Below are 25145 nucleotides of genomic sequence, written 5' to 3'. Positions count from 1 at the left end.
ACAAAATATGAAAAATAGTTAATAAAAATGTTTCCAGACTAAACCGTCTGCAGTTATGGTTTGACAAGAAAAACAGTGATATCTCCTTATATTTTAGGCTTTATTGCCAAAAAGCAATATATATATATATATATATATATATATATATATATATATATGCCTATGGTAGGATGTTTTGTGATACAACTGACCCACACATATGCATCAAAAGTGATATCTTGAACATTCTTTTTTTTTTAAATCAGTGTTCCCAAAGGTATACAGGACCTTTAATACTGGACACATCAATAGTCAGGGTAATCTATTCTGCGCAAGGTTTATCTGCAGTGGATAAACATCAAATGTGTGTATCATAGTTTTGTTGTTCAAGTAATATTCAATATATTCACCACAGATTTTCATAGTGGCACTGGATCATTTTTGCAGTTTGTTTTGTTTTGTTTTTTGTTTTGTGGAATATGGACTAAGATCAAAGAGACAAATGGAAAAGAAATCTTTATATCGGCAACTAATGACAATGTTCTATTCATAATGCCATGGATATTTCTATTTTTCAAGTCAGTGCAAAGAGAAAGATTACACAAAATCACTTGATTTCCACAACCCCGAGAATGAATAGTCTACATAATCAAATAATTATAAATGTATATAACAAGTGACTGTACTGATGTTATATACGTTTGTATGATTATGATGATGATAATTATTGTCATGATTATTATGCAAATGTCAAGTAAACAAAATCTCAATGTACCATCACAGATCAATAAAGACGAATGAATGAATGAATGAATGAATGAATGAGTGAATGAATGGATTAGAATGTCAGGAAGACCAAAAAAACCTTAAATTATAAGGTGTCAAATATCACTACAACGATAACTGCGATTTTAATGATCCTTCCATTTCTCTTTTTCTTTTTTATTCACCCAGCTGACTGTACTCCACCCGTGGTACCGTACTCTGACTACGCCAGCCAGCAGGATGCCGTCCTCCATTCCACATCCTTTAATATCACCTGCTGGTCGAACTACTCCATCGGGCCGGATTCCCAGGTCGCCACACTCTCATGTGACAATAGCAACCTAGTCGGGCACCCTGTGACGTGTTACGGTAGGATCTCCTAGAGCCATACAGTTTGTTAGCTTCGGTATAGTCGTCAACATTGTATTGATGATGTGATTATTATCATCATCGCCCAGCTCAAATGATATCAGCATATCAGATAAATTAGCCATCTCAATAACTGAATGCAGAGCATAACTTGTCCAAACACTCGTGGAGCTCATAGAATGAATTGCTCCTTTTCAGTCAGCATTAATTTGCCTCTTGTTTTGATGTTTGTTTTTTGTTTCCAATTTAGCGAACTGCCCAGACATCAGTCCCCCAAGTGACGGCGAAATAATAGCAGGAGAAAGCCCATTCTTCCACGAAGAGAGTGCAGTATTCCAGTGTTCCAACAACTTCACTCTGGTTGGAGAAAATGAGATCACGTGCAGTAACGGGACATGGGACAACGATCCCCCGGAGTGTCAGGGTAGGTGTATTCAAAGCTGATGAGTTGTACCTGTATGGTTCCTGAATTTATCAAAATTATCGTTATCTTCATAAGTGTAGTTATTGTTACTGTACTTGTCATGGTTATCATTATTATGTGTCACTATTAATAGTAAGAATGATAATCATTATCTATAATATTGCATGTACGAAAGTCTTGGTAAACCATCGCAACTTACAATGGTCATCATGAGACAAAGACAAATATTGAGAAGATAAGCAAGTGATATAAGTTATTAATACGAATTTTTCAAAGACACCCTGTCCAAAGCTTGAAATTTTCATCGTAAAGGAAAATAATGAAAATAGAAATGAAGAAAAGTACAAGGAGTGCTGCCCATCCTATGGCAGAGATGTGAGATACGACGATAAATGTTTTTAACGGCACGTCTTACTCACAGGCAAGAGTTAAGTAAAAACGATAAATCTTGTGCGAGAGGTTTCTACGGATATTCAGAAGACAGCATCTTAGTAATGATTATTATGATCATTACTGGTTTTAACGAAAATCTAAATGGAATTGAGGTAGAACGCGTTTTCACTCTTCCAAGGTGCTCGAAGCGCTTCGCAAGTCACTATTACGTCCGATTGGAACTTAACATGCCACATAGTTTGGCATAATTAGTGCACTGACTAAACTCCCAGAGGATCATCCCAGAAACAGGCTATAGATATAACTATAGTATTTTGGCGTATATGACATGCTAAGTCCGACCACGTGGTGCACAGCTCTCACCTCAGGATAGGGCATCCATCAATGAATGTCAGTGCTGAGAGTATCTTGATAAAGTATACAAGCGTTATTATAGAATCTTGGGCCTCCTCATGGAAAGCAGCTGATGTGCATATACAGTCTAGAACACGACATTTTAATCGTGAAACCTTATGTGCTCATCGGAACTAAAAGGGATTACTGATAATCATCTTAGACCCCTCAATCCGTTATTTCATTTTTTTTCAGTGTCAGATCACAATATCAGAACTAAACTGAAATGATATTCAGCCTGAAACCAACCCGACTGACATCCAAACAACACACCACATTTTTTTTTCAATTCATATGCCTTCTACATCGCATATATTCCATTCACGTGATACTGATACTTATATTGTTTTTGTTATTTCCCTTACTCATTGGGTGTCAGTGTTTAACGGTATCCATATTGCTTTCGGCGTATCTCATCCCCATCATTATTTCCCTCCTCCATCTCTGTTTTCTCCTCCCTTGTTCAACCTTCTATTGTCTTTATATTTCCTGGTAGCAAAGTGCCAAAGACCCGTCATTCCGGACTCCAATTCAACCTCGTCCACCCCGTTACTCGAGCACGAGGAGACCATACTCATCGTGTGCGACACCGGACATTCAAACGGCCAATCACAGACCAGTACATCGACTTGTCAGAACGGAATCCTAACCCCAACTCCGCCCCTCTGTTACGGTAAGGGAGTTATAGAATATTATCGTTTAATAATCATGAACAATTTCTGATAAGATACTTTATTTCAATACTTTAGTTTCAAATTTTACAAAGATTGTCATATCCTTCTTTGCATTTTAGTCATCAAATGTTTGTAGCACACTGTTGATATAACTGATAACATGACTCAGGAAGATTTGACAATATTCTAAGTTACGTAATGATCAATATTATTACAGTGCACTCGTGGTTTATACAACAGGGTTATAACGAAATTTCGGTTGAAGGAAGTAAAAATTCAGGCAGCGCACATCACAATTTCTGTATTTTCTTTTTGTTCGGTTATTACGAGATGTCAATACAACAAATGACAACTGCCGGTCCCGAGGACTTCTTTGTAACGGGAGTAGACTGTACTATTAGTGTTATTGCTTTGGGAACCCTGTGCCTTCTTTTCATGCTTTTCAAAATCTGTGGGATCTTCCAATCTCGGTAATCTTGCTAATGTAAGCAGTTTGAGAAATGATATTGTCTGGGGAAGCCCTCTAAGCCATGTGCTGATATCTGTGATAATGAAATGATAATAACAATACTGAATAACAAAAAGAGCAATTTTGTCGAGCGCCACAACGGTCGTAGTGTATTTTCATCTTCCCGTGACATTTTAATCGTTATTGCGAAAATCAACAGTCTCACAGTGTATTCGCATTTTTAATTCTCAGTGTTGTAGATTCAACATTGATAAAAAAGTGGAATCTTCCAGGAAAAAAAAAAAAACACTGCAGTAACAATCTAGATTTCTTTAAAGCAAGGCTAACTGATTGATACAGATTAGAAAAAGGAGCAGCTTTTCAGTACACCAACCTCAACAAAAGCTCCAGCGCGTCAAGACTACACTAATTTCGCCTTATCTAACTATATAATGACATTCCGTTAATCAAATAGTAACTTTGGGTAAGGTTGCCTTTATTCTCGATAATCCATACAATCATCACTATCAGTACTACATAAATATAAAGAGACGACAAAAATGTTTTGTGATATCAAGTTTGTTTGTTTGTTTGTTTTTTCATGGAGAATCATGGATGCTATATGATCATAAAAAGACTATAACTTCTTCTTCATTGTTACTGCCTTGTGCGTGTACTTGTAAGCTGGGGGGGGGGGTATATACGCGTATGTAGTAGCATGATTATGACTACAAAATCATCTCTTTATCTCCTATGTCCTTACAGAGGACTGTACACCTCCAGTAGTTGATTTCTCCAACTATGCCAGTCAGCAGCTGGACGTGTATCACTCAACGGAGATCACCATTGCCTGCATTTCTGGCTATTCTACGGGGAGCCGGGATAATACTACACTGACCTGTGTAGATGGAGATTTCGATGGCACAACGCCTGTATGTTACGGTGAGAGCTCTTGCTCTGTAATGTTCGAACGTCTTTTAAAGGATGTATAATACGTCAACAATTCTAGTGTATGATGTAAACCTCGAGTCGTTACAAAGTAATGATCTAATTCAAAAGTTTTAAAAAAGATACATAATCCCCCACCTTCCGACACACACACACACACACACACACATACACGAGCACAAGCAGACGTATTCTACTTTAATACCACTAGTTTAGGTCTACACAGCTGCAAACGTCATCGGATATGTCTCACAGGATATTTCTGGTTTTGTTTGCTCCCTTGAATTTAAAGAAAAATAATCAGAATCAAACTTAAAATCAAAATCGTACCCCATGCTGCTATGACACACATCTTACCACGACATCCCTATTGTTAAATCTCCCTTTGAATGTATTTCTTCACTTTCGTACAGCTGATTGCCTACCTCCAGTAGTTCCATATTCCGATTACGACGAACAGGAACCACCAGTCTTGCATTTTACTGACGTCACTATCAACTGTTGGGCCAACTATTCCCTTGGGCCTGATTCACAATCTGTCACGAAGACTTGTAACAACGGGTCACTTGGAGATTACGTCACTTGCTATGGTATAATCATTTCCCTATTCATGTCATTCCGAAATCTAGAAATATGAAACCAATTACGGAGGTAAACCAACAACAGCCGTGTCCGAGCGTGTCAGTCCATGAATGTTTCTGTTGAATGAATCTGATGTTTCTTTGACGGCATTTATTCTGCTTCTCAAGTCAAAGCAAATTACAATTTCATTGCTTAAATGAAAGAAAGAAATCATTCAGAGATTCTTCAATTTCTCTCTTTCTCTCTCTTCAAATTAAATTTGTTAAGATCGCAACTGCTGATCTGTAAATCAACAAACGACTTTTGTCTATTGTTAGTTCACAGATCCGCAATTGCGATCTTAACAAATTTGATTTGTAGAGGAGACAATTTAATAGAAGAAACTCACACCTGAACCTTCACCCCTCTGAGTAATGTCTTTCTTTCACTTATGGTATATGCTTTGTCCGCCTTGGACTCCTTAACATAACAATGTCAGAAATTCGGAGCTTGGGTATGTCTTCCATGTTTATCGTGTCACTGCCGGCAACCGGAAAGCAGTAGATGACAGGTTCGAGTCCCGCTGGTTCATTTTTTGTCCGACATGTTTGATAATTTACAGATCAGCAGTTGGGATCTTAACAAATTTAATACGTACAGGGAGACAAATTGGAAAAAAACCCAAATCACACCTGAATTTCATTGCTGTTAAGAATAAAACACGACCTAACTAAATTAAAGGAAAAACGAAAAACAGCAATTGCGCATAAAATAATTGGATTAGGACTTACAGCATAGGAATCGTCATACATCTATGAATGCATAAACTTTTACCTAATGTACACTTTTATGCCGTCACGATTTCTCAACATAACTTGAAGAATGACTGATGATTTTACATAATATGTGTTTAAATCTATTGATACATATCACATCTTATATCACATCGCATATTGACAATTCTTTCATTTTCGTTACTTCTGCAACAATTGCAATGTATTGATACTATTAGTTTTTCTCATTATTGTTTGTTTCTTTGTACGAATTTACATACATTGTTTCTGTCACTCAAGAAAGTGAGATTTATGTCTGTATGATTTTATTGTGGAAAAACGAATAAATTCGAACTTGAACTTGAACTTGAACATCAAACTTTGCATCGAAACTTGTTTGTGTGCAGTTTCTTTTAAATGACTTTCAGTGCTTGAAATATAGTTTGTAGACACGAAATAATTATTTGAGTCGTGACAAACATGCCGTAAGTTGGTTGGTTGCTATAATATCGTTGGTCATAAGAGTATTAGAATCAAAGCGGAGTAAAGGTATGATTCAAATGTACTATTATACAACGATTTACTTGCCATGACGGTAAGCTGACAAGGTTATATCGCATTGTACGAAGTCTAAAAAATAATTATCATCTTCCTTTCTTTCAACCACTGAGAACAGAAAACTGCGAGGTGCCTGTTGTGCTCAACTCGGACTACAACGTGCCAAGTGATGACGTGTTTCACCTCGTGACGTTTAACATCACGTGCGACGAAGACTATTCAACTGGAAGCGCAGTCTACACTGAACTGACGTGCAACGACGGGAGTCTTGGAAGCGCTGACCCAACGTGCTATGGTAAAAAATACAAGAGTGCCCTTTTGTTAGGTGTAGAAGTTTTGTGTTCATGTAGAATCATGATAAATTATGTCTATAAATGGATTGAACAATCTAACCTTGTTTTCTACATCCCTTATTAGCGTATAAAATTCTCATTTACAAAAGTTCACATTAATCATTGTTAGTTGGTGAGGAGAAATTACATCAAATGGACAACTCATTCGAATAACCCTTCAGAGCCGACATACTTCAAATGTTCACTGTAGTTATGGTTACAGTATAAATCATGAAAAACATCCAGCGTTGGCCAGCCGTCAATGTATATCAAAACATTCTTTCTCGTCGACTTAGGCCTATAATAAATGTCTCCGACAAGTAATAACAGAGGACCTGCGTCAATCTACATCAACGAGGAGAAAAAAGACACTCCTATTTCCACTTGAAAAAAAAAAATATGGGCCTAGGTCTTTATGTTTGCGTTCAGATTTTCTGGGTTATCCACGTATGGGTGTAGCATTGTAAGGATCAATCCTAAACGGTGGTGCATGTACAGTCGTATGTGTACCTAATTTGAGTGATTTGTTAAGTTTTGAGGTCATGTCGGCATACTGCAGAATCCCGTTTACCAACAATACAGTAATTTAACATGTTTGACCAGAAGAAATCAGTCCGGGCCGCTGCTGAGTCTTCTTACCTCAATCTCGCCATTGTGGCACGATACACACACAAAAAAAGCTGCACGTCATTCAGTTGCCAAAGCCATTATCAAAATGGACGTGTCAAACTGCAGGCCCGAGCCGAGGCCAAGCCGGGACCGAACTGGAGTCGAGCCCCTGTAAACAGTTTAAGCCGTCGCTGGGCCGAGATTATACCTCCAGAGGTGGGAGAGGCCTGGCCCATGATTGCCGTTGGCACTGAGCTTTGGTGTAAGCGTAGACTTAGTGCATGTAATTGGCCCATTTTGATGGGAGTACGGTGTATACGGTTCGAGTGTTGTTTTTTTTTTTTCCAGTGCTTTTGAGGTATCTTGTTTGCGCAGTTTATGAAAAATAAGATGCGTTTGATCTTTCCAGCTAACTGCCCAGATGTTCAGATCGAACACGGAACATACAGTGGAAACTCGCCGCCATTCTACAACGGAGAGAGTATTACCTTCACATGTGATGCTAACTACACGCTAGTCGGTGAAGAAACCGTCATTTGCAACGACGGCAGTTGGAGCTCCGCTATTCCGCTTTGTCTAGGTAGACACGTTTCCCTATTACCTGTCTGTCAGTTTGATTCAAGTCTATCTAAATTCTATTAAAAAAAACAATCATTCATCCACACTGACAGTAACTTATTTATTCCTTCTTAGACTATGTATGTTTTCGCGCTTTAAAAATTGGTATAATTATTGTTATCATATTACCGCAATCGTTGGGCTCTTGTCCAGATCTGTTGCCTATTTTGCTTTATGAAATATTTATCAGTTCTTCACCAGTTCTGTGCACGAGGTGGCACTTGTAACTACAAGAAAATGATTATCGTCAACAGTAATACATGAAAGTTCATAGATATAGTAATAATCGCAATTGTATGTTTCACGTCAAAGCAGACTTCTCGTAACAGAAATGTCTGTTTTCTCAATCCGTGTAGCTGACTGCCTGCCACCGATAATACAAAATTCGGACTATAGCATCAGCAAACCATCGGTGGACCACGGAACTCCCGTAACAATCACGTGTGATATAGATTTTTCCACTGGAACCAACACCACGCAAATTATCACATGCCAAGATGGCGAATTCGAACCGGCGCCAGAAGAGTGTTACCGTATGTTTGACTTCATTTCAGATTCCCACAAGTTTTTAGCCTTCCTGTTGTTGTTGTTGTTTGTTTGTTTGTTTGTTTTTTTGGGGGTTGTCTTCTTTTTAAGCAAATTTTCTGATTGGTTTGAATATTAATATTCTATCTCACCACATGCTTTGTTCATTAATCTTACTGTAGTCTTATGACAAGCATGCCGTCAAACCTCCGTTTGAGGCGAGACCCCATCGCCAAACGAAGCTGATGTGGTGCTATACCCCCCTAACGATTCCTCGTTTGAGAAGTGGGAGTAGATGTATATGCCCACTGCAAAATAACTTTCTACTCAGGCGTGGCAAACCTGAAGGCCAAGCCAGGGTTTAATGACTACAACAGCTGTCATATCACATAAGAGCATGATAAGCGTATCCGCCTGTGGCAGACCATTCAAAGTGAACTCAATTTTCTCTATTCTTTCTAAAGTTTTCAGTTTTATAGTTTTATATTCTATTGAGAAATTCTATGGTCATCCGTTTTACATTTCGAACGAAAAAAAATTGACCCATAAATAACGGAAATACAGGAATAAGAAGGAGAGCATTGTAGAAGTTTGTCGACACACACACGCACCATGGAGCTACATAGCCCATGCCAAAACCAAAACAATCTCCTCCTCTTGCGGGTGCCCTCCCCCCCCCCCCCCCCGCCGGCGGTGACTGATGCTTAGATTAGGCCAGGGTCAAGAAACAGGTGTTTTATATCTTTGGGTTTTAAGTCCTTGATTGCCAAGATAATACACTGGCATTGTCTACAGGGGTGTAGCTTCTTCAAACGAGAGATTTGCCTCATGAGTATACGTTATATCCCAGAATTGAATCATGCTGAATTACGATGTTCCTATATACATCATACAAGCCAATGATGATACAAACGATTACATGCCTTCCCTATCACCTTCAAGTGTTTTCTTTTTCTTGCAAGGGGGTGGGGGGGGGGGGGGGTTAGTCGGTGGTTGAAATTGTCACATGATTCTTAACTTCAATCACCTGGGATTTTTTTTTTTATTCATGCCCCACCTTCTGGCCCGACAAACTTTGCATTAACTGTTATTTCATTAGCGACAAGTCTGAAGTCTGACCGTTTTAATTACACTATTGGATCTTGATTACGAGGGGATTAAAGATGTACCTGACTTGACCTCCTGACGTTTGTTATTTCTGTTCCTTTGTGATGTAATATCAAGGGGACTGTCTTACACCCGTGGTAGATAACTCGGACTCAACAGAAGAGCAGTCTGTCTACCACACGCAGCCGTTTACGATCACGTGTGATACCAACTACACTGTTGGCGATTTCACGCCCTCAACCACGCTAACGTGCGACGACGGCGAACTCGGCGACGGACGCAACGTCACCTGCTATGGTAATCAATGTTTGATTGTCAAAAGTTGGGATCACCCAAAACAAACTCCAGGCAAAACGAGTGGCAGAAATTTCAACATATTATTCATGATGTGGGAGACAAGAAAAAATATGGAATTTTGAATTATGGTAGGTAACAGAAAGATCAGATACATAATATAGGGTGTTGATCAGCAAATCTCCTATAACCCTGCGCATGATTCTTCACTTATTTTAGTGTTTAGAGGTAAAGAGACTGAATTTCATCTGTATTTCAAAATCATAGCAGAGTTGTAATAGAAAGCAATGGCTGCAATTGATATCGAAAGACCATGTTCTGTCTCACGCTCAAACTCTGTAGACTCTCATATGAAAACTTGTTAGGCAATGGTTCTATCTCTAGGTAGTTGCGACCAATATTGGCATTCCATGAGAATAACTAAAATCTAGAAGTCCATAACTTTCTGATATGATTAAAGAAATAATTCACCATTTGCAGATGAAAGTAAAAGACAGCATTGGTACTTCAAAATAGTTCTTAAGTGTGATTTAGGGATAGAAACAACCAATGTAAAAATTTGAACCAGTTTGATCGATGTTAAATAGTTTTAAATATACAAATGTGAACAATAGTTATAATAACAATGTTTCAAGACTCAACCGTCTACAGTTATTGTTTGATTAGAAAAAATAATGCTATCCCCTTATACCTTAGGCTTTATTGCAAAAATTGCATATGGTGGGATGTTTTGTAATACATCTGACCTACACATATGCATCAAAAGTGATATCTTGAACATTTTTTTTTATCATTGCTCCCAACAATTGCCCAAAGTTATACAGGGCCTTTAATCGCTGAAATGAATTTAATCGTTATGCTTAATTTACTCCATTTTACGTCATTTCAAACACAGAGTAGCGTTGTACCTAAAGTCAATGTAAACAGGTCACTATTCCTTGATGACACTTCCTCACCAACGGTCCATCCCTTTTTGAGACTTCGCAAAACCACCGATGTGTGTCTGAGAATAGTGCGGGTTTAGTTCTGGTCCTTGATTTCGCATTACTGATTTATTCTGACTTCTAAAAACTCCTCCAGCAAACTGTCCGGACCCGGGGACTCCGGCAAATGGTGACAGGGATCTTACCCCAGGTGGCGGTTTCTACCACGGTACAAGGGTGACTTACTACTGCAACGAGCGATTCGATATCATAGGATCTCCGGAAATCACCTGCAATGACGGAGAGTGGTCAGATATCATGCCGAATTGTACAGGTGAGATAATATGAATTCTTTGATACAGCAAGCTGCTAGCGGAAGCTGATCAGGTGACAAGCTTATATTTTTGTTGTGTTCTCTCTCTCTCTCTCTCTCTCTCTCTCTCTCTCTCTCCTTCACTTGACTGTTTTGTTTGATCTTTCTTGAAAGGAGACTCGTGCTAATGCACATGCAATCCATGCCAATCATCATCGACAAACTTCAGAAAGCCAATTGGCAGATTTATTACATTCTTTACCATACAATCCGACGCATTGAGCTCTTGTAAAATTTTAGTACAAAAACGTGTCAAAAACCGATTTTCACAATTCGTACAAGTAATTACCAACGGAAGTCTTGATAAGCTTGTAGCGTCTCTTTGTTAGCCTAACAGTCTTCCATAAAACTTATACACATTATTTTCGTACCCCTTAACCCTAATACCTCTTCAAATGAGTAAGAATGCTTAAGAATGTTTGTACAGTTCAGTATAGGTCAGGTCAATTTATATCTGGATTTTTTTTTTTATTACAATGCATAACAAAATTTGGCAGTCTGTCATATATCATATAAATTGTTCCGACGCTTTGATAATTATTGTGAGGTACCATTGTATATGGAAAACTTGTGGGGAGAAAAAAGTATACAACAATGTCGAACAAAATTTAAATTGCACGATAAGGAACAGAATTCAAATTCAGAGAACAATTATGATATTAGATAAAATTTGAAATGCAGGGGACAATCTTCGTAAGCAGAGCTTGACTAGGAAGATGGCCCCAGGTGAACTTACGACATTTAAGTGTATTATAAAAACTGTTAAACACAAAGCTCATGTCAACTATGTGCCATGGATATGTTAATGTGTTTGCCTTTGTTTGTTTGTTTATTTGATTGTGTGTTTGACATGATCCATGCTCTAATACAGTTGTATTATAGGCCCTTCATCTATATCACTCGGCGGCATTAATCTCCTGACAATGCCTTCTACCTTTCATCTTGTGTTTGTGACTGCAGATAAGTCTCTGTATGACCTCATCATGTTGACGTGTGGGCCCACGAGCATGGAAGTTGAGATCCCGACCGAATTGCTCGGTGACATCGGTCCTACCGATCTCGGACTCGAGGGCAACCTCAGCTGTCAAGGATTCGTGCGGGGGGACATGATGATCGTTAACACCACGCTCACCGGATGCGGCACGAACAAAACTGTAAGTGATGCAGCAATAGGGATCAAAGTAAACCTCGGTTCTATCACACTGTCTACGGATAAAGCTTTTAATTTCCTAGTTTGAATTGATTTACGACATACATACATCCACAGATACGTACATAGATACATAGATAGATAGATAGATAGATACATACATACATACATACATACATACATACATACAATCAGCGCTGAAAATTTTTGCACATGCACCAAGTAGAAGGTAACCTCGGCAAGTCATTACTGGGCATGGCAGCTCAACGAGTAATTGCACAACACAGTGATGTCCTTGTCTGCAAGCAGAGACATTGCTGAGACATTACTTTCAGTATGTTCTTTTTCCTGATAGTCACGACGCCCGTGCATAAAGAACATGGACACCCACGCATACACACACACACACACACACACTCTCACACACACACACACACACACACAAACAAACACACACAAACACACACACACACACACAAACAAACACACAAACACACAAGCACACACAGATAGAGAGAGGGGGAGGAAAACAGAAGCAGATTTAAGATTTAGTTTTATTTAACACTTCCATTAGTGTTAATAATGTAATCACACCTACGTTAAAGGACAAGTTCACCTTCATAAACATAAGGATTGAGAGAATGCAACAATATTAGTAGAACACATCATGAGAGTTTGAGGAAAATTGGACAATCGATGCAAAAGTTATGAATTTTTAAAATTTTTGTGTTGGAACCGCTGGATGAGGAGACTACTACAGCTTGTGAGTCATATGCGTACAACAGTATAGATAAAGAAAATGTAAAGAAAATTCAACATATTTTCACTTTTTTTCGCATAATAAAAGAGCACTTGACCTGCCTCTTTCTAAAGGCAGGGGGAATAATATTATCCATAACATTTGTCGGTAACGAGTCGGGGGAATGCGTACTTTTTTCAAAAAATAAAATTTTGTGAAATTCTCTTTATATTTTCCTTATATTGTTGTACGCATGTGACATCTAAGTTATTCACACACTGCAGTAGTCTTTTCATCCAACGGTTACTGCACAAAAACTTCAAAAATTCATAACTTTTGAACGGATTGTCCGATTTCCCTCAAACTTTCAATGATGTGTTCTACTAATATTGCTACATTCTCTCAATCCTTATGTTTATGAAGGTGAACTTGTCCTTTAAGGATGTATCCATAATAGTCATTGCGTTCCCACCCATTAATGATGAAATCATCATAGTATGATTTCAACCCGGAAAATGACATGTAAATTCGATGAACGATTAAACTATGAGATGTAAGTCAACGGATAGCGACAGCTGTTCAGTGGTTGAAGTGATATGACTCTGGATATCTCATCACTCTGCCTTTATTTCACATCTTATTTATAATCATGGCAATCAAATTGATTCATTGGGTTTTTTATGATAAAGTCTTCAAATAAGGTAAGATTTTGAGAAGATCCCAAGAATATCTAGATTAGTGTCATCTTCATTACTATGAAATGACTGTTTTATTATGTTCTCATAAATGCATAACCTTTTACCAGAGTTTCTCGATAACTTATTTCAAGGAAATAAGTATTTTGTTCCTTTACTCTCCAGGGTAATCCAATCGCATTGAACATCCCTAGATTTGATTGATTATACATTTTCTCGCCTTTTTCATTCACAATAGTTTTATAAGAATCATTATAAGAATCATATTTTGGTCGTGTGGTCTTTGTATGTCCACAGTGTCTTAAATTATTCTGTTTTCTCCTACTATCTGCTTTGAACAGTTATGTACAATGTTTTCACCTTTGCACCCTGTCTGTGATTCCTTCAGTATTGTTTGAAATATTTGTCTTTTTATTACATGTGAAAGAAATTGAACGTGTCATTATACTTGATAGATGTTGGTAATTAGAGGCCATCAAGTGCATGACAATATCCAAAGCACTGGACAATCACGACTATATCCGATTTGCTCTGCATACTGGTCATGCTGGTAATCAGGTTATGAGAGGAGAGAAAGTGTATTTCTAGTTTTTATTATAAGTATTCAAAGTTCGAACTCGGCATAAAGTGTCTATTTTCTATACTTTATTTTCAATTTCGTAGGAAAATAGCACGCACGATACTTACATGAATCAAGTTATCAACAACTATTATGACGACATCGTGACAAGGGTGGATGAGGTGAAAATCCCACTGAAGTGTTCTTACGAGCGAAATCAAGAAGTGCGCGCAGTCCGGTACACCATCTACGACTACGTGATAGGAAAGCACCTGGAGGAGACCGGTGAGTATAGTATCGATTTCGGGATCTACAATACTACGTCGTTCAGCAATCGATACCCGAAGGATGAAGCAATTGATATCGATATCGACGAGCCGCTCTACTTCCAGCTCTCGCTAGATACCAACGTGGAAGGGGACCATCTCGTGGCGCAGGACTGCTGGGGAACTCCAGACAAGGAGGAGACAGAAGGCGTATCATACCAACTGTTGAAAGATCGGTACGTATAGGCCATCTATCTAATATAATGCAGGCATTGAAATATCACAAGGCGTGGTGTTTGTCTGTGTATTTGATTCCGCTTTTTGTTGCGTGTCCGTAAGTTTCCAAGGATCCATCCTGGGTCTTCTTGGTTTGTTTCTGAGCAGTTTTAATGAAACAAAGGGACTTATTTACCACGTTTATGAAGCGACAGTGTGGAGGGACATATCATATTGATTGAGTCAACATTGGTCCTCAAAGTGTGGCAACTTCCATTGGCTTCTTAATGTATACGGTTTTATGTCAACTAGGTATAACAGCGTTTGACTCACACACACACACACACACACACACACACACACACACACACACACACACACACACACACACAGGTTTTCCCGGTCAATTTCATACTGTTGTCATTCAAGTTCCTATTCCGAGCATTCGATTTCACGCATTTCACGCTCGCAGCACTTAATCAGCAATCAAATTAAAAATCCGGTCATTCGAATTCACTATCCGAGCATTTAAATTCACTGTCGGAGAATTCAAATTCACTATCGGAGCATTCAAATTTAATGCCCCAGTCACACAGTGCTTTACGATGGATTACGTCCGCCGTGGATAGATACGAATGAGTGGACGCAGGGGGACGCAGCGTGGACGCAGGCATCCGCAGGGACGTAGGCCTATGTAGACGTAACTGTCCGTAACTCATCCGTAAAGAAACGCAAAATGACGTCGCCAAACCTGCGAAATTTTGAAATGTTCAAAATTTCGCAGAGGGACGCCACGGACGCAAGTAACCACAACCAAACGTAACTATCCGTAACTGAACGTAACTATCCGTGGCTTGGACGCAGACCATCCGCAAAAAAAAATTACCTCCGGTCCGTTTGCGTTCGCTTACGTCCACCGTAAGTTTCCGAAATTTACCGCAGGTTAACGTATCACAACAGTTTCGTCCGCTTACGGATATTTACGGACAGCTACCAACTGATGCTGCGGACAATTACGTCCTTCGACGTTTTCCGTTTTCCACTCGCATGGGAACACAGAGACTCGTGGGAAGGCACACTACTCCTGTTGCCAAGCTGCAGCGCCTTTACCTGAAGGAATGCTACAACACAGTCGGAGCGGTGGAGAGGCAGAACTGCATGGTCAAATTATGAAATTTCTCCCACAATTAATGGTCATTTTAAGTGGCACCCATTTACCATGTATAATCATGACATCGGTTGACTCTTGGTGCTGAACTTTTTTTCTTGTACTCTTCGAAAGTATATTTTTCGAAAAAAGCAATATTTTGGATAGGGGATGGGGTGACAGCATTTTATTCACTTTTCTGGCCGGGGAAGGTGTTGGACAGGGGCAACTACATAAAATGAGATCGAATTTAGTATTTTTCTATAGTCTTATCCACTTTACGCTCCATCAAATGTGTATTACATTTTTTTTATAATAACAATAATGATGATGATGACGATAATAATAATAATAATAATAATAATAATAATAATAATAATAACAATAATAATAAAGGACATTTATATTGCGCAGCTACTACAATAATATACTCTACTGCGCATTACAAAATGACATGCATACAAGAAATTCAAACAGAAAATACATTACTTCAAGAGATGACTTGATATTGTACTTGGGTGTGGGAGGGGTGTTTGAAAGTTTTGATGTCTTTTTTTCCTGTAAGTTTAATAAGCACTGCTTTATCATAAATATCTCCTTAACATAATCCAGTAAGTCATGAATATCGCTGAACAACGACAGCGTAACCACAGTTTGTCTATTCCATGACTACAAGTAATATTTTCTCACTCTAATGTTTAACTTTTCGATCTATATTGTATTTAATTTGTGGTATAGTGATGTTATAATTATGTGACCCTGCACCAAAAAACACACAAATAGTCGCCACACATGAAATTTCAGTTGAGACATATTCTGAAAGAGCAGGCTTTAAGCTTTAAAATGATGTATTACTTAAATCAAATGGACTCTCTTAACCTATCTAAATATTGGAAAGAATGCACACACTCAGAAAAAGTGTAAACTGAGAAAAGAGGCTGTGAAGTACAGTGTCTATTCAAGCGCATCAAGCCGTGCTGGTTGTGCGATGAATGGGACAAAAAAAAACAGGATGGAAACCACCGGAGTAACAACAATGAGGGGATTATCAGATGAAACTGAAATTGATAATAATGATGATAATAATGATGATGATAATAATAATAATAATGATAACATTAATAATAATAATGACAATGATAATAATGATGATGATGATGATGATGATGATAATAATAATAATAATGATAATACTAATAATAATAATAAAGCCTTATCTACCCAGGGTAGCCTAGTCAAGATCGGCTCGGTTGACCCATTTCACCTATTTTCAGTCCTCACCCAAAATCAGTGTGTGCGACTTTTTGTTCGTTTTGTGATGCACGGTCACATATTCTTTACATTTATGACGTTTATTCATATTTGAGTTGCACAAATAAAATTCAAACTTCAAGTTCAAAATTTCTTACATATTTTATCATTGTAAAGCAAATTAAAGGTTTACGATTTTTTTTCACAACTTGTACGTAATTCAATTTCACCGGTTTTCCCCAGTGTACAATGTAAGACAGTCCAAAATGTGATAACCTTGCTGTCATAATACACTGACTTAGCAGGGATCGTAAGAGAAAACTAAATTGTCCATAATTATTCATAACAATCTGGAATTATCCGTAACTATCCGAAAATATCCGCAACTCTCCGCAAGTGTTCAGAACTATTATGTGCCAATTCGTAAGAATATCCGCAAGTGGACGCAAGTATTGGCATCTGGTAGTATCTGTCCGTATCGCCCGCATTTGTTGCCCGCATGTTTTGTACAAATTTCTGGTGACGGCAAAGGATCCGCGGGGATCCGCGGAAAAAATGACTTTTTTTGGACGTAACGCCAAACGCAGAGCATTATGTGACTGGGGCTTATGCCCCAGTCACACAGTGCTTTGCGATGGGTTACGTCCGCCGCGGATAGATACGGATGAGTGAACGCAGGGGGACGCAGCGTGGACGCAGGCATCCGCAGGGACGTATGTAGACGTATCTGACCGTAATTCATCCGTAAAGAAACGTACAATGACGGCGCCAAGCCTGCGAAATTTTGAAATGTTCAAAATTTCGCAGAGGGATTCTACGGATGCAGACTTACGCAAGTAACAGTAACCAAACGTAATTATCCGTAACTGAACGTAACTATCCGTAGCCTGGACGCAGACCATCCGCAAGAAATTTTACCTCCCGTCCGTTCGCGTTCGTTTACGTCCACAGTAAGTATCCGAAAGTAACCGCAAGTTAACGTATCTCAACACTTTCGTCCGCTTACGGATATTTGCGGACAGTTACGGATGCTGCGGACAATTACGTCCTTCGACGTTTTCCGTTTTCCACTCTCATGGGAACACAGAGACTCGTGGGAAGCCACACAACTCGTGTTGCCAAGCTGCAGCGCATTTACCTGAAGGAATGCTACAACACAGTCGGAACAGTGGAGAGGCAGAACCGCATGGTCAAATTATGACATTTCTCCCACAAAAATAAATGGTCATTTTAGGTGGCACCAAAATACTCATGACATCGGTTGACCCTTGGTGCTAAACTTTTTTTTCTTGCACTCTTTTAATGTATATTGTTTTCGAAAAGGCAATATTTTGGGTAGGGGATGGGGTGACAGCATTTCATTCACTTTTCTGACCGGGAAAGGTGTGTGACAGCGATAACTATATAAAATTCTCTATGTGAATGATATGTCAAAATTCTCTATCTCAATGATATGTCAAATTCTTCAAACAGCCTCTCTTTCTTATTATTTGCGGATGACAATAGTGTGTTTTATCTGATTCTGATTCTGATCGATTATTGATACTTTAAACGGTGAATTGACGAAGTTATTCCATTGGATAAGAGCGAACAAACTGTCAATAAATTTGCAAAAAACTGCAATAAAAAAAATATGCATGTTGTTCAGTAATTCGCCGGAAAATTTACCGAGAAATGCTTTCCTTGAAGACACAGACATAGAAGAAGTCTCTTCCATCAAATTTCTAGGTTTGATTCTGGATAATAAACTTACCTGGGGTTTGCATATTGATTCTGCATGTCTTGTTATTTCAAGGAATATAGGTATTATAAACAAAGTTACATTTTATCTTTCCAAAAATTTACTTTTTATATTCTTGTAACATTCTACTTTGATACTACCTTACTTAAACTATGGTATACTCCCGTGGGGAAACACTTTTTCTACTTATACAGACAGAATATTATTATTACAGAAGAAAGCTCTTCGTATCATTTGTCACGAATCGTGGAGAAGTCATACTAATAATTTATTTCACGAAAATGATATTTTGAAAATTTTTGACTTTTGTCGTTTGCAATTAGGACAATTCATGTATAAACTCACTAATCATTCTCTCCCCTTGTGTTTGATTCCATGTTCTTAAAGAATGAAACTGTTCATGCATATCCAACCCGTCAATCCCATGAATATCATTTCATTCCATTTCATTTCATTTTATTCCATTCTTCTCCTTTTTCCAACAGACCATAACACAGTATAAATTAGGAATCATGTCACAATCGTATACATACAACTTGCAAATGATATCAACTGATACAATAATAAAGTTACCTATATATGCATGTATACTTGCAAAATAATACAAGGTCATGTTTCAGTTGGAAACAAAAAGAACAGAGAGGTCCACTAAAAAGCAAGTTTGTAGATTGTGATCCACTCAAGAAAAATCTAATGAAATACTTATTTGCATATGCGTAGCACAAGTATAATCTAAGACAAGACGGAATAAAATAGGAGACACACAGCAACATGACACGACTAGACAGAATAGATGGAAAAATGGGAGGAAGGAAGGAAGGAAGAAGGAGAATGCCCACACGCTGATCAAGAAAACGAAAGAGAGAATTGAAGAGGTGCTTCAAACAGCTGGTGGCTGCATACAGCCGTGCAGAGATTATGATGGCTATTTCATTATAATAAATTCAGAGATTCACTGATTGATGGTTGGATTAGAACCCTGTGATTATTGGGACTTGGTTAATAAAAACGAAACATCAGAGAGGATTTAACAGAAAGAATTTCAACTTCCGCTTAAAAGAATACAAAGAAGGAGAATTTTTCATTTCGCAACTTAATGAATTCCAGAATCTAGGGCCTGTGTATATAAATGTACTCTGAGCCGATAATGTTATCATGAATGTTATCATGAATATCATTTGCCTTTGACTAGGACGGTTTTTGCAAAATCTTTATTCTCCTTTTCTGGACCAAAATTCTGGAATTCTCTTGACAATGATATAAAAGAAGCTGTAAGTTTTAATACATTTTCTTTAAAGTTAAAGAATTATCTAAAAACTTTGTATGCAGCAAAATAATTCATTCTTTTTTTTTTACTTTTGATTTTCAAAATCGTTGTTGCGTCGGTAACCTCACTACTCTTTGTTTATCAGCGAGCCCGTGCTTCTGTGTCTGCAGTGCCCTGGTTATGACCCACCATTTCCCTCTCCTCCCCCGCCCCCTTTCCACCTCGGACTTCCTACCTTCCTTACTATCTTCCTATCCTCTCATCAATCTTTCCTTATAAGACAGCCGCTTTGTGTTTGTTATAATGTGCATTGGTATGTGTGCATGTATGTGTGTATTACTCTGTCTGTCTTTTTTTTTACTACCGTTTAGGAAAAGTGTTGTTGTTGTTGTTTTTTTTTTTTTGCAATTTGATTTTTTCTGTATGAGGGGACTGCATTCTACAAGCCCTGCTTTTTAGCAGTCCCCTCCATTTCCAGCAATATTGTTTACGCATTCACAACAGTGACGTAACAGTTATTTGTATTTTTGTTGATAATTTACCTGTATCTCTTTTACAATGTTATTCTGTTCATCGCATTGTGGTACTGATTTCCTGACATCTGTGTATTCGAGTGTTTCATTGTATTTCTAATCATTTTGTTTGTTGGAAGTGAAATAAATCAACTTGAAAACTGAGAACGAATTTAGTATTTCTCTATAGTCTTACCCACTTTACGCTCCATGGAACGTGTATTACATTTTTTGTATATTGTACTTGGGTGTGGGAGGGGTGTTTGAAAGTCTTGATGTCTTTTTTTCTCTGGAAATTTAGCATTGTTCTATTATAGAAATCTCCTTAACATAACCCAGTAAGTCATGAATATCGCTGCACAACGACAATGTAACCACAGTTTGTCTATTCCATGACTGTGAATAATAATTTTCTTACTCTAATGTTTAACTTATCGATCTATATTGTATTATATTTGTGGTATAATTATGTTATGCATTCTTTACATTTATGAAGTTTATTCATATTTGAGTTGCACAAATAAAATTTAAACCTCAAGTTCAAAATTTCATACATCTTTTATCACTGTAAAGCAAATTAAAGGATTACGAATTTCACAACTTGTACGTAATTCAATTTCAGTTTTCCCCCGTCATGCCAGTGTACAATGTAAGACAGTCCAATATGTGATAACCTTGCTGTCATAATACACTGACTTAGCAGGGATCGTCACAGAAAACAATACTGTCCATAATTATTTATAACAATCTGTAACTATCCGTAACTATCCGAAAATATCCGCAACTCTCCGCAAGTGTTCAGAACTATTATGTGCCAATTCGTAAGAATATCCGCAAGTGGACGCAAATATTCGCATCTGGTCGTATTTGTCGGTATCGCCCGCATTTTTCCCGGTATGTTTTGAATAAATTTTCTAGTGACGGCAAAGGATCCGCGGGAGTCCGCAGAAAAAAAAAAATGACTTTTTAGGACGTCACGCCGGACGCAGAGCATTATGTGACTGGGGCATAAAGAGAGGAGCACGCATTTCATCCATGAGCATTCAAATTCATGTCAAGCTGGTAACGGAATCTCGTCGGCCATTCAAATTCGTGAATAGGCAACCATGTTCCAAATAACTGCATTCAATTTCAAAGAAGTCCTGAATTTAGTTAGTTTGGGGCCGTGTATGCGTGTGTTTTTCATTTGGCTTTGAATATATTGGGATTTATGATGATTATCTATTTTGCAGTAGAGGTCCACCTGTTCATTGACAATTTTGGACTCGCGCTTATGCCCCAGTCACATCGTGCCTTACGATGGATCATGTCCGCCGCGGATAGATACGGATAAGTGGACGCAGGGGGACGCAGCGTAGACGCAGGCATCCGCTGGGTCGTATGTAGACGTAACTGTCCGTAACTAATCGGTAAAAAAAACGCAAAATGACGGGGCCAAGCCTGCGAAATTTTGAAATGTTCACAATTTCGCAGAGGGACTCAACGGATGCAGACTTACGCAAGCAACCGTAACTAAACGCAACTATCCGTAACTGAACGTAACGATCCGTAGCTTAGACGCAGACCATCCGCAAATAAGTTTACCTCCCGTCCATTTGCGTTTATTACCGTCCACCGTGAGTATCCGAAATTAACCGCAAGTTAACGTATCACAGCACTTACGACCGCTTACGGACATTTACGGGCAGTTACGAATGATGCGGACAAGTGCGTCCTTTGGCGTTTTCCATTTTCCTCTCCCATGGGAATAGAGACTCATGGTAAACTACACCACCCGTGTGGGTATAAGCTGCAGCGAATTGTATCTGAAGGAATTCTGCACCACAGTCGGAGCGGTGGAGTGGTAGAACCGATGCATGGTCGAGCTATGAAATTTCTCCCGCAAATGGTCATTTTATGTGGCAACTTACAGATGACATTGTTGACCCTTGGTGCTGAACTTATTTTCCTTGCACTCTCTGAATGTATGTTATTCGAAAAAGGTCAATATTTTGGGTATAAGAAATGGGATTACATCATTTCATTTACTTTACTGGCCGGGGACGATGTGGGGCAGCGATTAACTATATAAAATGAGAACGACTGTATTTCTATAAAGTCTCAACCACTTTATACTACATTGCATGTGTATTACATTTTGGTTTTTTATTTTGGAAATGGAGGGGTGTTCTATTCGACGTCTAGATGCTTTTTTTTAAATCATTATTATCTGGAAACTTATCAAGCATTACGGTAACTTTATTACATCAGTCTCCGTAACATAACCCAGTAAGTCATGACTATCGATACACAATTACAGCTAAATCAAAGTTGTTTTTTTTTTCTACTCCATGACTGCAATTTGATTTTTCCTACTCTATTGTTTAACTTATCGATCTATATTATATTTTATTTCTGGTATGATTATGCCATATATACTGGACATTGATGACGTACAGTACATTCATATTTGAGTTGCTCAAAATCAATTCAAACTTAGAATTCAAAATTTCATTTTTCTTCTATTGCTGTAAAAAAAAAATAAAGTAATGCGAAGTCTTCACAAGTTGTACGTGACATAATTTCAGCTTTTCCCTAGTTATAAGACAGTCCGATATGTGATAACCTTGTCGTCATAATACACTAACTGAGCAGGGATCGTCAGAGAAAACCACATTGTCCATGGTTATTCACAACAATCTGTAACTATCCGTAACTCCCCGCAGTATTCAGAAGTATTTGGAAGTTTACGCAAGTCGAAAAAACAAATAAGGTGTCAATTCGTAAGATTATCCGCAAGTAGACGCAGGTGTCCGCATCTGATCGTATCTGTCCGTATGGCCTGCATTTTTCCCGTATTTTTTTTAAATAAAAAATTCTTGTGACGGCAAGGGATCCGCGAGAGTCCGCAGGAAAAATGAAAAACGTAACTCCGGACGCAGAGCATTATGTGACTGGGGCCCTAGCGAATAGGAATATACAGGTATACATGTCCCTCGGATTGGACATAAAATGGAGGTCTAATGTGTGAGAGAGTTACAACTCATACATTAAAAAAGATCCAACATCATTCATTCATCGCAAAGAGCAGGATGTTTAAGGTTTGCATCCAACTGGACCCCATATGGAAGACCAGCTATTTGCAGCTGAATATTGGTTATCCAGCCATCATCTTCTTAGATGGAAAATGAAACAAACAAACAAAAATTAGGCACTTTATAGGCCTACAGACGAGCTTGATACGGAGTGTTGGTTAACACCTTCGAGGAAAAAAAAACACAATTTCGACTGAAACTGATAGATGAACATTAAAAACTTTACGTCTTGTTCACTGTGTATTGCTATCTTATTGGTTTACTTTTGCGGGACTATGTAAGATCATTGCGTGTCAGTTTGTCTTTAAATTGATGAATTGTCTTGTGGTTAGTGTTGGGGCGTTGTCAGCATGCAGTATCATCAAGAAATGTGACTAGATTGTTGTTGTGTTGTTTGGATGCACAGCTGATTGGACCTTACAATTTGAAATTTATTGAGATGTAAAACAAAGGTTATATGAACAGAGAATAATATAGAATATGTAAACAATAATAATTACACTGTATGCAAGCATTCATTGGTTTTGTTGACCATTTTTCCTTTCTTAAAAAGTCTACTTCATTTTTCTCGTTAAATTGATTTCCCGAAGTAGGAACTTGCACGCCGAAAAATGAAATTGAACGCTCCAAACAAGCTCATCGGGACTATCAGATGACTATCGCGTGAATTTGAATGCACGAGTAGGAAAGTAGGTGCTCGCATTTGGAAATTGAACGCCTGATCGTGAATTTGATTTGACGAAAACGAAATAGAACGCCCATATATGAAATTGACCGCTCGGATTCTGAATTTGATTGCCCGAATATTTTCGCGTGCTTGCGCTGTGTGAATTTGAATGCACATTAATGAATTTGAATGGCAAAAGTATGAAATTGACCGGGAAAACCTATATTATAATAAAATCATGAATTACTAGTTTTATTACGCAGTTAATCATTGGCAGCCGCTGAAATTTTTGGCTTTTGTCAGACTCCAATGTAGATTCCCCGACATCCTTCGTGTTACAGGAATCTTCATCATGTAGGGCAATTTGTCAATCAATTGCAATGAAAACATCTCGACGGAAGAATTTCTTGAATTTGACTAATTACGCAGTACCCGCTGCATGCTATAAGGATTAGAACCAACACTCGCTGTCGGGCGGAAGCTCGGTGGTCTAGTGGAAATGACGCCTGTCCGAAGATCAGGAGGTTGTAGCTTCGAATCCTGCTCGAGTATGTTCGCCCATGATTTTTTATCATGGTTACTACTAAAACACGGATCAGTGCAGTGTATAATTACGTCGATGTAGTGCAATTTGTCAACCAGTTGCAATGAAAACATCTCGACGGAAGAATTTCATGAATTTGAATAATTATAGTTAAGTTGAATGAATGAAATGAATGAATGAATGAATGAATGAATGAATGAATGAATGAATGAATGAATGAAAGTTAGGCAATTCTCCACGAGGGTTACATT

At 38.2% G+C, this 25145-nt stretch overlaps 1 protein-coding gene across 1 annotated transcript in view; it reads left to right on the top strand.

Annotated features, from left to right (window-relative positions):
- LOC140231228 (sushi, von Willebrand factor type A, EGF and pentraxin domain-containing protein 1-like) overlaps positions 1 to 25145 on the top strand; it is an 83119-nt gene that overhangs the window by 50485 nt on the left and 7489 nt on the right. The window contains exons 22-33 of the mRNA XM_072311374.1: positions 934 to 1113; positions 1364 to 1537; positions 2820 to 2996; positions 4211 to 4387; positions 4807 to 4983; positions 6404 to 6580; positions 7636 to 7806; positions 8201 to 8377; positions 9594 to 9773; positions 10851 to 11027; positions 12027 to 12220; positions 14314 to 14711. Coding sequence (XP_072167475.1) covers positions 934 to 1113; positions 1364 to 1537; positions 2820 to 2996; positions 4211 to 4387; positions 4807 to 4983; positions 6404 to 6580; positions 7636 to 7806; positions 8201 to 8377; positions 9594 to 9773; positions 10851 to 11027; positions 12027 to 12220; positions 14314 to 14711 — 2359 coding nt within the window. The remainder of the gene's footprint in view (positions 1 to 933; positions 1114 to 1363; positions 1538 to 2819; positions 2997 to 4210; positions 4388 to 4806; positions 4984 to 6403; positions 6581 to 7635; positions 7807 to 8200; positions 8378 to 9593; positions 9774 to 10850; positions 11028 to 12026; positions 12221 to 14313; positions 14712 to 25145) is intronic.

This window comes from Diadema setosum, chromosome 7, assembly GCF_964275005.1.
Source record: "Diadema setosum chromosome 7, eeDiaSeto1, whole genome shotgun sequence".
NCBI lineage: Eukaryota > Metazoa > Echinodermata > Echinoidea > Diadematoida > Diadematidae > Diadema > Diadema setosum.
Note: the sequence above shows the minus strand (reverse complement) of the source record. Positions and strands in the feature narration are given on the sequence as shown.